The sequence below is a fragment of the Xiphophorus maculatus genome, chromosome 6 (genome assembly GCF_002775205.1).
Source record: "Xiphophorus maculatus strain JP 163 A chromosome 6, X_maculatus-5.0-male, whole genome shotgun sequence".
NCBI lineage: Eukaryota > Metazoa > Chordata > Actinopteri > Cyprinodontiformes > Poeciliidae > Xiphophorus > Xiphophorus maculatus.
In genome coordinates, this window is record NC_036448.1 from 7,846,666 (window position 1) to 7,861,416 (window position 14,751).

Below are 14,751 nucleotides of genomic sequence, written 5' to 3' on the forward strand. Positions count from 1 at the left end.
AGAAGAGATTCGTCTTACGTGTTTCGCTTGGCATCACGCCGTGATATAGTAAAACAAAAAACAAAAAAAAAACAAGACTGAACACTGTTGCCTAACTCTACAACCAACTCCTGAGGCTTTAGTCAATCAGTCAAGTTTATTTGTATAGTACATTGCAGCAACAAGGCAGTTCCAAGAGCTTTACATAACGGAAACATAAAAACATCATAAACACATCACGCAGTCAACAATTGTGAACATCAGTGACAGACATTGCATTTTGTCAAGTACCAATTGATACACATCAAATATGTTGGTCACTGTTTCAGTTGCTGTGGCTTAAAAGCAAATTTAAACAGGTGGTTTAAAGAAACTCGGTGTTCAGGTGACCTGAGAGGCATGGCAGGTTGATGCGAGAACAGCAGATCTTTAATATACTTTGGTATTCTGTTAGTCTATAAATTTATATTAGTATTTATAAAGTATTTTAAAGTCTGTTCTCTGAGCAATAAGGAGCCAGCTTTCGAACTGGGTGATGTAGCTGGCCTTCAACTCCGACACTGGAAAATGTTCGGATTAAAGATGGCTGAACATTAAAACTACTACAATTTAGTGTAACGTTTACGCAATGTGTTGGTAATGTAAGATTGGATGGATGGATGGATGGATGGATGGTTAGCTTTGGGACAAATAGAATCATTCTTCCTTGAAGTAAAGGCACCATTTAAACTGTTTTTTTGGTGTTTTTAAAAGAACATTCCTAAAATGTAGCGGGCGTGCCGTATTTGATTTCCCTACCTACTTTTTTTATGAATCAGTGCTGTGACGTCAACGGCTGTGGATGATTACAGTAGTGTGAGGAAATATGTGTCTGCATCTGCTCAGTTTTGTCGATTGCGGCGTTCATTCACGGCTTACTTTACACAAACTGATTCATGCACGCCCGCTGCTGTTGCTACGGAGACGAACACAAACAGAGGAGGGGAGCTTTGCAGGTGTGCAAATGATTTATCTGGGACTAGGGTATCCGCTCACAACGCCCTGTGTTTGTGATTAAAAACTACTCTGCTTTTGCATAAAATTGTGCCATTGATAAAAACGTGTTTGTGTTTGATTTTTTTCTTTGTCTGTTTGTTTTCTGAAAGGTTAAGGAAACCACAGTTGGTTAAAAAGTTTGTCATGCATTTGCACTCAATCCTCCACTACCAGTACATGTATATTTTACTACAGTTACCTCTGAAAGTCTTTTTTGTCGTGCTAAAATGTTCAAGTATCTTTTTCTTTTATTTATTTAAACAGCTTCTCCTGACAGAGCTCTGGATTTCTTCCAGCCTCCTCCATCGACTTCTAGGCTGTGTTTGAAATTACTGCTCCTCTTCCCAGCCGGAGCCTGAGCGCAGGGGGTGTCAAACTCATTTTCATTTTGGGCCAAATCAAGAACATGGACGCTCTTAAAGGGTCGGTTGTGCCGGAATGTATTGATAAGACCCCTGAACACACTTTTAAAAATACTAATAAGTTCTTAAAATGACATTATATCGACCATCTTTTCGCATTGATCAGTCCCTCTGGGGTTTTCCAATTGGTTTTGTGATTATTTGCAGTAAAAATCAAATGTTTGTGGTACTAATTTAGAAACACTTGCGATAATTGCACATATGTACGATGGTAAATGCAGCGTTTTATTCCTCACCGTAATGACCATGGACTGCAATTTGTCACCAATTTAAGGCTGAGGCAGCTGTGTAGCACAAGTCAGGAAGTTAGCATCAATTAAACCCGATGATTTTCATAATGTTTGCCAAGAAATCTGCAATAAACTCACAATTTTTGCATTAGCGCAAAACAAGTGTGGGCGTTTGTTGATTTTGCATAAATTTCCACAAAAATTCGCAAGAAACTGGAGGGACTAACTGATGTAATCTGGCAGTAAGTAGATAAAAACGGCTTTGATTTGATTGATAAAGTAATATTTAAGCACACTGTTGTCCTGACAGTTCTATTTGTGGGTCCCGCTGAAGTCTAGAGGGCCACATAAAAAAATACAGTGGGCCAGATTTGGCCCTCGAGTTTGACACATTAGGTTTGCAGCTGAAACTTTGCTCTTTCGATTTTAGATGGAGCTGTGTGAGAGTTTCAAAGCTTAGGGACATTGTGTTAAAATCTAACCTTGCCTTAAGCCTGTCTAAAACTTTAGTCATAGCTTGTCTGCTGTGTTCTTTGGTTTTTCTGATGCTGGTTGTTTACTATCGGTCTACATTAAACCTCCGGGGACTTCATAGAAAAGCTCTAATTATAGAGACCCAGTTACCACGTAATTAGGGAAATGGTTTATTACCAACTCAATCAGATACATTGGATTTCATTTCAGGGCATCGGAGTAAAGAGAATGAATCCAAATGAATGCCATTTGTGAAAATACAACATTGGTTTGGTTTGTCTCATAAACCACCACCACCAACCCGCCAAATAAACAACAAAGCTTTTGGTTCGAATCCAGCAGTGTGAAAAAGTTCAAGAGGTCTAAATACTTTTTCAAGGCACAAGGTTATAAATGTCTTTTGTGTTTAAAGCTCCTCGAGGGAACTTGATCTCAACCTCGGTCGTTTTAAAATATGCACTTCCGCTGCTTGAGGCGTCGACTTCGGCTCCATAAAACATGCAAACATCCAGACAAGCAGAGACAAACAGATCTAATTCGCCCCTCCCTATCTTTATCGTAATCTTGTAATGTACACTATAGATACAAGCTCATATCTTGTCAAGAGCGACTGATGCGCTGATGCCGCCTTGCGACGCCAGGATGGAACCGATGCTTCTTCTTTTTTTTGTTTTGCAGTTCAGCCTGCCTCCTCTCTCGCACCTCTTTCTCGCCTTGCCTTTTCATCTTTCTCACATCCACCCTCTTGGCCATGGGCTCAGCAGCAGCTGACTTCCTGTGCGTTGCATTGCTGCCCCACACACCCATCCTGAAAGAGATTCTAGCAATGTGAACCAAGTCACGAGAGCGAGATAAGGTTAGAAAATGGGCAGTTTCTGGCGAAGTGTTCCCGTCTCAGTTTGGGTTGATGCTCTCTACTCTGCGATTTGGTTCCACAAATATGAGAGAGTTAATGAAAGAAAATTGAAAGGATGACTCACATGGTTTTTGAGGCGTGTGAATAATAATAAAAAGAAGTGTTTGTTCTTTTGGTTCCTCTTTTTAAAAAAAGAAACAAAATAAGTTTTGGTTGCCTAAGTGAATCAAGACCCTTCTCTGTCAGTTTACCTCAGATGGAATCAGAGAAAACAAAAGAGTGTTATGATATGCAGAGAACTAAGAAAAGGTTTTTCTTAGTGCCTGTAGCACCTTTTCTTTACATCTTTGCTGATAGCTACAGACAGTAGTGTAGTTTAATAGCTAGGTGGTAGCAGAGTGAAGTTGGCTGAGAGTAATACATGGTGTTTACAAGTGTGAACAAATATCCAAAACACTTTGTCTATTTTTGTAAACTTACCTCTAAATCAATATTTTACAAAAAAAAAATGCTGAAATTACACCTCCAGTTTATGTTTTGAGTTGATTTCCATTTATCTAGATGCTGAAATTGCACAGAGGGACGGGCAAAATTTTTGCATCTAGATATGAAGTGATCTACTCCAAAAGTAAATCACAAGGTTTTTTTTTAAAAAAAAAAAAACAACAAAAAAACAATTTTGTCTAGAAACAATAAGGTTTCTTCCTTGATTACCTGTTATTTAAAGTAACATCCTACCATCAACTCTGACCAGCTTCAGTTTTTCCTCAGCAATGAAAGTCCAACGCTCCTAAGAACGCCTGCATACGGCATAATGGAAAGACATTGTTGTGATGAGACCAATTTCAAGGCGTCAAATTACAAAGTCAATTTTCTTTTGAGTCACGATTGCTATAAACAGCATTTGTCAAAAAAAAAAAAAAAAAATTAAAGGTAATGTCAAAGTTTCAGCCCCAGCTTGGAAAAGGCAATACTCTAGCACTCAGACGTTAGTTAAATACCTTAGAATGACGTCAAAGTAGAGGAACGTAATGCGTTACTTCTATAGTTATTTCCTGCTCTATCACTGATACTAATGTTGGGTGTCCTAAATAGACACTCCATTGATGTACCTTGTTATCAAAATACATTATTAATTAATAATTTCTGACATTGTATTGGGCAGAAATTGATAAAATGGCCAGTTATCTGCTGTCGTCCGATCCGGTCTGACCCGGCTGGTTTATCTAAAAGTCACGGCTGATTTTCCACATATTCCTGTTCTGCTAAACTTGACATTTAGAAAATGTATTCATACCCCTCTACAGGCTTGAATTGAAATTGTCCTACATTATAAGTAACATAGTTACTTGTGTAACAAAATTGTGCAACCCTTCAAACATCGGCGGCGGTCCCTATTTACAAACTGACTTCTGAAGGCACTTAGTTATGCTGGATTTTATTAAGGAGTATCAGAGTAAAGGGTCCTAAACACAATGTTTTAATGTTGTGTTTTTATTTGTGAAGATTTTTCGAAACCATGAATCATTTTCTCTCCAGTTAGCAAATATGCCCCGTTTTGTGTCGACCTATGACATAAACGGCCACTGAAATATGTTACAAACTGTGGAAAAGTTCAACGGGCACGAATTCTTCTGCAAGGGATGGAAAGTGTTTACGACGTTCAAATCAGTATCTACAGTGCTGCTTGAAAGTTTGTGAACTAGTTGAGTAGTTTAGATTTTTCTTATTTTTAACCATGATTTTCTTATTTTCTCATTACCAGTTTTTGTATATGAAATGTCAGGTTTATGTTCATCGATTCCATTTGCTTGTTTTGAGGGAAATGTATGAATTGCAAGCAGACTAAATGAAACATGGAATCAGAGCATCTGCAAAAGTAAATGAACCACAGCTGCACTGGTAAAGACAATCCGGTAAAAGACTCAGGTGAAACACATGTGAGTGCTCAAGCAATCAACTAAGCAGACCAATCAAATGAGACATCCTTGGGAAAAGTTTTGAGGTGCACAGGTTAAATGGGAGAGGAAACCAACCAAACCACTGTTGTGTCAAGGCATAAAGACCAGATCAACCCTGCTGAGAGGAAAGGAGACATCTGAGGACATCAGAAAGAAGGTAGTAACAGCCCATCAGTCTGGGGAAAGCTATAAGACCATCTCCAAAAGATTCCAGCTTGATCCATCCACTGTGAGACAAATCATTTACAAGTGGAGGGCACTAGGCATCACCGCAACTCTGCCCAGAAGTGGACGGCCGTCAAAACTCACACAAAGAAGCACCAGAAAAATAATAATGCAGGTAAAGGCCAACCCACGCATCACCTCCAGAGAGTTGCAGACCTCTCTGTCAGCATCTGGGATAAATGTACATGCGTCTACAATCAGGCAAAATATCAATAGACATGGCATTAATGGGAGAGTTGCTAGAAGGAAGCCTCTGCTTTCAAAAAAGAACAAAGCCACCCATTTAAACTTTGCCAGAGAGCAGAGGCTTTCTGGAAGTCCATTCTCTGGATGGATGAGTGCAAAATTGAATTATTTGGCCACAATCACAGGCGCCATGTTTGGAGAAAAGTAAACACTGCATTTAAAGAAAAGAACGTCCTCCCAACAGTGAAGCATGGTGGTGGGAATGTGAAAGTCTGGGCCTGCTTTTCTGCCTCCGGACCTGGACGACTCCATATAATCCAGGGAACCATCAATTCCCAGGACTATCAACAAATTCTTGACCAGAATCTCCTGCCATCAGTCAGGGAGTTGATGCTGGGATGGAAATGGATTATGCAACAAGACAATGACCCAAAGCATTCCAGCAAAAGTACCAAAGATTGGCTTAAGAGAAAGGAGATTCACACTCTGGATTGGCCCAGTCAAAGTCCAGATCTTAATCCCATAGAAATGCTGTGCCAAGATCTGAAACGGACAGTACATGCCAGATGTCCCTCCAACCTCACTCAACTGCCAGAGTTCTGCAAGGACGAGTGGACAGAAATCCCAAATAGCAGATGTGAGACACTCGTTTGTGGTTACAGAAGACGTTTAGTTGAAGTAATGGCTGCAAAAGGAGGAGCTACAAGGTACTAACTGAAAGAGTTCACATACTTTTGCACTTGGCAGATTTTCATTTTTTTGACAGATAAAATACTTTTGTTGAATAAATAATGAAAACATGTATCCTTTGTTCTTTGTTTCCCTTATTTGGAAGGTTTGCTTTACAATTTGAGATTTGGATGTTCATTTCACATGATTATTATAATTTTTCTTTAGAAAATAATGACCATGTTCAGGTGGTTCACAAACTTTCAAGCAGCACTGTATGTGCGTTTTGGCCTGTGAGCCAAAGGATTAAAGAAGAGAAAGCAGTGAAATCTGAGGATTTGTTATCATTTTTCACAAACATCATCAGAGCGACTCAGAAATTCCTGCTCTGTCACAACCTTTCCATTATAAATTTCAACATCTCGCATTGCCTTACTTGTGATTCATTGAACCTTACACCCATACGTCAGCCGTAAGTAAAGAAGGACACCGTACGTCACTAATCCGTGGAAGCAAGTTGTGAAAAACGGGGTCATTTGCCAGTGTGGCAGGGGGCCTCCATGGTCTGCTGCCGGTGCTTGTTTGATGGTGTCATTGTCTCAAACATGCTTTTGAGCTTAACCTCACAGAGGGGGACAAAACAAAACAAAAACAAAAAAACAGGCTGTAGTAAAGTCTCTTCAGTACCACTCTGCCAAAACAACAAAAATGACTAAAAGAGACTAAAACAAAGGAAACATAACGAACAAATAAAATGTTAACAAGTCTGTTTTTCACTAATCCGCTTGGTGCAGATAAGTAAGTTGAGAAAGCAGCTTGCTTTGTCCTGAAATTGAACCCGGCACACCCATCAGATTTTTCTGCTGCTAATGAAAGTGCAAGCTGTTTGATATCAAAAGCATGATGCGATCACATGCGGGGTTAAAAGCTGAGCCTGTGGTCTGAGCTCTTTGTTTTTCTTCCTCTGCTTTTTTTGATCTTGACACAGTGCGTGATTGGTCGGTTGACTGACTGAACATTTGCATTCATGTTCACGTCTCATTTTCTTGTCTTGTCAGGACAGGATGAAGAGGAGTCACTGGTTAAGAGGGAACAATAGACCAGAGGAGTTCTACACTGCCCCCTGGTGGTGTCAACTAGAAGCAAAGTGTGACTGTACTTTCCTAGAATAATTATTTTCTTGCACAACTTTCTTTTACAAAAATCACAGCATTTGACTCTCAGCTCAGCTTCTTTGAGATTAAAAGGAAAAAAAAATCCACTAACTTGTCTTAAAATCCTCATAAGATTCTTTCAACATGTTTGTTTTTAAAAGCCTCTGACCTTTCTGACCCTCACATTTTTTTATTTTTTGCTGAAGCTGTTGTTTATGAGCTCGTATCTCTGAATTTGAAGCAAATTACCAGACGGGATTTAATAAATAAGTCACATAACCAGATGGGAATCTTGAGCGCAACGTCAAATCCTAAAAATACATATGTTAGCATAGAAAGAGTTGACATTAGAACAGGAAAAGAAAGAAATACATTTTATCATTTAACTGTTTAGGAAAGTTCCTAAATAATATTTTTTGTCACGAATAAGTGATTAAAAATGACATAGATGGAAAATAATGGCTTTTTATATAATTGCTTAGCTTCTTATTTGCTATCATCACTCCAGTCCTGTAGGTGGCGGTATTGCAGCTCTAGGCCACTTTTCAGGCGCACAAACAGGAACTTTACAGAAGAAGAGGAAGAAGGACGCTTCACAGGTCTCACACGTGAGTCGTCATTTTGCACTTTTTCTTCAAATAAAACGTTTATTTTGTAGAAAAAATATATATTACTCTTTTCTCTGACAGAAATCTCGCTGTCGCTCTTTTTCGGTTTTGTTGCAGCGGGCTAGCAAGAACGGGTCAAAGTGCTGTTTGTTTTTTAGCCGTACTCCATGTCTTTTTATGGAAATTTAATCAGTTTTATAAGAAACTCGAAATAAATTGCTAGTTCAGAGGAAGCATTAATATATTTTTGTCGACGATAAATTCGGCATGGATTGAGTAGAAGCAGAAAATACACTGATGGTGGGTTTTTATAGTAGCTAAAATCACTATTACTTCCAAAGTTAAGGCTTCTTCCAGCTATAAAGCCTAATCTTTGCCTCATATTTATGAGAACTTTTCCCAGTTTAAACGTCGAAAAGATATTGAATAAAGTGAGCTAATGCTTCTTTATCTCATTTCAACCAGAGAACCGGACTTTTGCCGTGTGTTGAGATCCCTAACATGCTGGCTAAAGACGGAGAACAGCTGCAGAAAGGAGGAGTGAGGAAGAGGAGGCACCCTGCTGAAGATGGAGGAAGAGCAGAATGGAAGAAGAAAAAGAACAGAGGTGAAGAAGAAAAACCAGGACAAAAGCCTCGGGGAGACGGTGGCAGGAAGCGACTGGATGCTCTGAGTGTTGGCTACTTCCGCCGAGTTGGGGAACGACTGAGTGAAGGCTTTGAGGAAGATGAGGAGAGAGGTGAGATGGATTCGGTTCTCGTCGGGGAAACTAAAAATAAAAAGTTAGAATTGCATCTGGAGATCACATACTGTGACTTTTTCTGTGTAACATAACATCAGTTCATATGGAGAAAACATTTCTATTTCTTTGTCCTTCACACACCTGCTGGGCAACTTTATTTTTCCTCAGCTAAGCTACAGCGGTTAGGATTTAGGTTTTATTTCTTAACTCATGAACATTGGACATATTCAACACAAGTCCCCGAGGATCTAAGATGCTTTCTTAGGTGTTTTCCCTCCTCTTTTTAAGAAATTAAATCCAGAAAGAGATGAGGAAAACTGAGGCCTAACGTTGACACATGATTGGCTCAGAATTTGTTTGTTGTCCATGTAGGTTGTACATTTATATGGACCTACATTGGGGCAATAAAGTTTGTTTAAAAAAAATCAAACTGAAAAAAAGTTTTGAAACTAAAAAAAAAAGAGATAAATATTATATATATATATTTTTTTTTAACTTTGATACTGAAAGATAATTAAAACTGAAAATAAAGATTTGAATCTGAAAAATCATTTTGAAAATTTTTTTTCAGTTTCAAATCTTTATTTTCTCCTTAAATTTTGTTTTTCAGTTTTAAATTGAAAAAAAAGTGTTTAAAAAATTAAAAAAAGAAAATGTCAGTTTATATCTTTTGAACAAGCTTTATGGCACCAGTTTAGCTCCATACATTTATGTGTTAGGTTAAATGTGGAAAAAGTTATGGGGTTTTTTTCTCACCCTAATAAATAATGGAATTTACCTGGTTTAGAGCCAGTGTATCTATTAAGTATAATTTGCATGTATAAAATAAGCTTATTTGGGGTAAGACACCAAACTGATCATTCCTCGTGTGAATTCTCAGTGGCGTTGCTGTGCGTTTCAAGTAAATATGTTTGCAATACATCGGACAGAGATGTTTGTGGGGAACGTCCTCGCTGAGGTGAAAGGCAAAGCCGGCCTGGTGGCCACCGACCGGACGGGAAGCATCACTCTGCAGCGGCTGCTCCCGCTGTCCAGCCCGGACCAGGTGGGGGAAGTCCTGGCCGAACTGGGCGGAGAGTCGGGGGCGGGGTTTAAGGAGGTCTCATGCGACCGCTGTGGAGGCCACGTCGTAGAGAGCGCGCTCAGACAGATGTCCAGGTGGGAGGGTAAGTGTAAAATAAGCGATTACTTGCTTATTTAAAAAAAAAAAATTGTTCCGAATTGTATGAAGACTTTAATTGTCACCATTGTAACCAAAAACATAGTAGGATCTAAGTCAGAAATGTGGCGATGTATAGGTTAAAATTTAGTTCATGTGTGAGGATAAAATTGTTGTATTTCTTTTTCCACAAATAAAAGACATAAATGACTGTGTTTACATGTCCTGATTGTCTGTTGTAGAGTTCTCACAGAAGGATCCGTCCAAAGAAGAAGAAGAGGAAAGCACCGGGATGCTGGAGAGCCAGGTGTTGTCTTTAAGTCAGGTGGTGAAAGACAACGGCTCAGAATTCATCGGACACGTTCACGGCTCGCACGTGGTCCGCACACTTTTACACGTGCTGGCAGGCTGCGTCGGACCTCCTCGCACCGAAGCCCAGCCAGGTGAACACACAGAGGCACTTTGACGTGTTTTAGTGAGAGGTGGATGTGGCCGATTCTTAATCTTTTTATTTTTTATTTTTTTGTCTTGGTAAAACGGACTTTCCCTGATTCCAGGTGTCTTTTTAAAAAGCTGTAGTGTAATTATATATAGCAATATAATTAAGGTTTTTCCACCCTTTAAGTTTCTGAGCAGTCATTTATTATTTCTGTCATCGACAGCACCACTGTTGCAGAGCATTTAAAGCATTTCAAAACTAATACAAAATGATAATAAATATGAGGCTTTCAACTAAATTAGTCTTTTTGAATTGAAGATTATTGATTACTGCTGAATTTAAATTCTTCCCTGACTACATTACTGAAGTGAAAATAGTCAACTTCAAGTCATCTTTGCTTCATAGTAGCATCTACACTGAAGAGTTCAGTTGTCGGTGTGACCTGGTAAAGATATTCTGCTAATGTAACTAAAAAAACACACACAATTTTGCAATTGCGTTGTTCCTCTAAATAAGGAATTCAGTTAAAATCACAAGTGAATAAATTAGTTTTATTTATTTTTTTCTTCAAAGTGTAACAACATATATTTAATATTGCTAAAAGTCGGCTTATCGGCCTTTGGCTCATTTTTTCATATGGGCGAATCCTTAGTTGACCATGTTGGTGTGTTGCTGAACAGTGACACCTGCTGGATTTTAAAAATCATAGCAGGCAGCCTGGACGAAGAAGTTCCAATTCAGTGTGGACAAAGTGAACCGTAAAAGCCCAAGGACATTTTTAAAATAAGTGTCACAAAATACCGCATGTTGTTTATGCAGACTGTGACTTTGCTGAGTGAATTAAATCAAATCACTCCCATCTTTGCAGGCAGTAATTGGACGTTCAAAGTAGGGCTTTAATTCCATTTAATTCCCCTGTTCTCCAGGTACCCTCTAGTTATAAGCTCCTCCGTCCCTCGCACGAGTTACACCGGGCCAATTACCCGACCAGAAGTTTTTCTCCGCAGAGTGCCCGTTCATGCCCAGACTAACAAATAACGTCTCCTCTCCGCTGGTTTGATTCCTGCCAAACATAACGATGTCCCTGGGTTATGGATGTCATTCACAGCAACTAAATCCGTATAACGTGTGTGTGTGTGTGTGTTCCGATTGAAGTATCGAGGGAGTTTTGATGCAGATTGCAGCAATTGCTTGGTATTTTGTTTTTTCTGAGCGAGAGAAAGAGAGAGCTGGCCACATTTTTTTTTATTGCATTCCTGTTTGAGAAACGAAATAAAGCTTTTGATTCCTTTTCAGTATATGTGATGGAGGCTGAGTCAGGACGTCTGACTTCACGTCTGTGTCTCTCGTTTGATGTTCTGGTTCCAATTAGGTGTAAAGGAGCACAGGGCGGCCCCCCAGCTGACCGACTTTGAGATTCCCACCTCGTTCTGGTACGAGCTGAAGAGCCTCACCGAGACCTTGATGGAAAATATTAATCGTAAGCTGCCTTTCATCACGCCATCTCTGTACTCGCCTCTTTTCTTTTTTCCTTTCCGTGGATTATAGCTGACGCAATTCCTTCTTTGTACTCCCATCACAAAGAGAACATTTTAGCACAGAGGACTGGAAAATCTCATATCGACTATAAAACGTGTGTTTTTATTTTTAAAACAGTAAAATGAACGGTTTGCGCTGGCATAAAGGAGCCGATGTTGCCGTGGGAAAGGAAATATTAATCAGATTAAAAAGAAGTGATGAAACCATTTGCTGACGTTTAATCCTGTGGTTTTCACTCTGTTGAGATCTGAAAACAGCAGAGCCAAAGTATAAATACTAAATGAATGAATTTACAGTTTTTTATATTGACACAACCATTTCATTTCAGTAGTAAAAAGACAGATTGTAATCAATAAACCTCTTTGCTAATGCTCTTGCAGAGATTTAAGCTTCCTTTACCTAAACCCTTACTGTCTGAAGAAACTATTTTATAAAGTACAGCTGGTGTGTTTACCTCAACTCTTCTTCTATTTCTTTTAAACGACTGTTTAAAATGGCCAGCAGCAGATTTCATGCCTTCCCATTAGTCTCCAGTCGGTGGCAGTAAAGCCTCTGCAAGTACTAATCAGAAATGTCAGGGCACAAAGAAGCTGTCTTCTACTTGAATACGGATTGTTTTACTTACAGTTCAGGCAAGTCTTCCTACTCTTTTGTCACATCACAAACACAAACTAGCTTGTACGTATTCTGTTGGGATTCCATTGTAGTTGTTTTTCCATCTGTTTGTCCTTCAGTGAGCGTTACAGATGGAGCTGCCAGTGCCGTGTTCCAGACCATGCTGACTGTGTGTCACAGAAAACGACCCAAACTGTGCAAACAGCTCCTGAAGCGCACCATGGAGTACCTGAGCAGCCGCAGCTCGGCCCCCGGAGTCAGGTTAGAGGTGGGGTTTTTTTTCTGTAAGGGTTATTGTAGCAGGGATATAACGTTGGACACCATTTTAACTCCTACAGTCCGCTGCTGGTCTTCCTGAAGGACCAGGCCTCCAGTCGCCTCATAGAGACGATCATCCAGCTGTCCCACAAATCTCTTCTCCGTGACCTTTACAAAGGCCACTTCAAGGGCAGTCTGGTTGACCTCGCCCTCCATCCTATCGCCAACTTCCCCGTCCAGAGGCTGACAGCCGCCTCGGCCGAGCATAAACTGGTAAGCGGTGGTGTTGTTGTTGTTGTTGTGGAGCTACGGGGCTGAAGAGTTCGCCGCTTGACGGCTTTCCCGTCCTCAGTTCCCGAAGCTGTTCGACGAGCTGGTCCAGGGCGTGGAGGCCGTCTTGGCCGCGGGTCACATGGGCGTGATCGTCCAGCTGGCGGAAAGCTGCGCAGAAAGCGGCGAGAAGCAGGACGACATGATGCGGTGCCTACTGAACGTGAGCCTCCCAAAAGGTTTTGTCCTGCTACAAATACGAAGGAGTTCCTCCGTCATGCCAGCTCTGTTTCCCTTCAGTCTTTCCACTGCGCCGAGCCCGGCTCTCGACACGTCTGCTGCCTGCCGCTCTTTATGTCCTTGCTCACTTATGAGGTGTATTACCAGACTGATGCAACAGAGGGCAGCACACAGAAAGAGGTAAACCGCAAACTCTTTACGTTACTGGGTTGTTGTTTTTTTTTATTAGTTAGTTTCCTGTCTTTAAGTACTTAAAGAATCTCTTTTTCATTTTTACATGTCAGCACTATTTATTCAAAGTTGTTGAGTTGAAATTGACAAGTTCAGTTAAAGTTGCGTTAAAAAAAGCCAATATATTTTGTTTTAGTGAGATTTGTAATACATTTAATATTAAACTAACTAATATTACGTGCAGTTGTTGAGTTACATCGTATTCACAACGAAATAGATTTGTGTCATCTGTAAGCAATGTAAAATTGTGGCAGTTTAAAAAAATACAAAGAAAGAAAATACGCAGAAAATAAAAACACGCCAGTAACAAACCTTGGGGAACTCCATATAAAATTCTTAGTAACTGAAAACCTGTGCTGTTGTTTTTTTAACAGACTCAAGTCTATTTTCCCCTAATAAATTTAACCAGGACACTCCACGCCCACATTGTTGTTTCTTTGTTGTGAACAATGATAAAAATGAAAATATTAAGTTGAAGAAGACTCTTTTTTTTCCCCCTCCAAGATCTTCATCCCGCTTTATACATTGGTGTTGTTTCAGTAACTTCCACTTTCTGAGGAAGTTCAGGTGACACATCTCATCTCGCGTGTTTTCCCCCCCCGGCGCCGCATCAGATTGTTTTCATTGTCGTATTTCAGGTTCCGCTGACTTCCATCTGCTACCACGGTTCCCGGCTGGTCCAAGCGCTGGCCAGGTTTAAGGAGCGCTCTCACCTCCTCAGCAGCCTGCGCACCCTGAGCCCCGCCGACCTCCTCACCATGGCCTCCGACCCCTCCGGCAGCCACGTCCTGCAGGCCCTCATCACCACATCCAGTGACAAAGGCAGGGGCAAGATTCTCAAGAGACTGGAGGTACAACATGTTCGCTGGATTTAGTGTCGGGTTAACCCAACACTAAAGTTCAGAAATGCAAGTTAAACGCCGTTTCTCCTCTCAGGGCCAGTACGTGCAGATGGCCTGCTCCAGGCTCGGAAGCCGAGTCCTGGAAGCCGCGTGGAACAGCGCTGCGGTCAGCCAGAGGCAAAGCATCGCGCAGGAGCTCGGTAACGTTGACGGTTTTTAGCGCTTTCAGTTTTATTTATTTTTTTGTGCACTTCTTCACGTTCTTTCCCGTCCTTCTCTTCCAGTTCCCAGCGAAAGTAAGCTGAGGTCCGATCAGTTCGCTCGTCACGTTTGGGCGAAGTTCGGCCTCTCCCACTTTGTCCACAGGAGAGCCCACTGGCAGGAAATCCAGACGGGAGAGTCCAAGAAACGAAAACTTTTCAGCGACCTTCTGGAATAAAAAGTCAAAATTAGTAAAATTGTTTAGTGTTTATTTGCTTGATAATAAATATGTATAATGCTACTTCTGACTCGTTTGCTGATTTTAGATTATTAATACACAATTCGATGCTAGTAGAGATGTAGCCTGTAGGTGGCACTAGAGGTGCGTGTATGGTGAGGTTGTCCTCATACTTCAT

At 40.5% G+C, this 14,751-nt stretch overlaps 1 protein-coding gene across 1 annotated transcript; it reads left to right on the forward strand.

Annotated features, from left to right (window-relative positions):
* The first annotated feature begins 7,699 nt into the window (after positions 1-7,699).
* nop9 (NOP9 nucleolar protein) lies at positions 7,700-14,636 on the forward strand. The gene is made up of 12 exons (XM_005811047.3): positions 7,700-7,799; positions 8,265-8,538; positions 9,471-9,707; positions 9,943-10,143; positions 11,512-11,619; positions 12,413-12,554; positions 12,632-12,824; positions 12,904-13,044; positions 13,122-13,241; positions 13,931-14,143; positions 14,229-14,334; positions 14,419-14,636. The coding sequence occupies exons 2-12, from the start codon at positions 8,301-8,303 to the stop codon at positions 14,571-14,573; spliced, it is 1,854 nt and encodes a 617-aa protein (XP_005811104.2). The 5' UTR covers positions 7,700-7,799; positions 8,265-8,300; the 3' UTR covers positions 14,574-14,636.
* Positions 14,637-14,751: the final 115 nt, after the last annotated feature.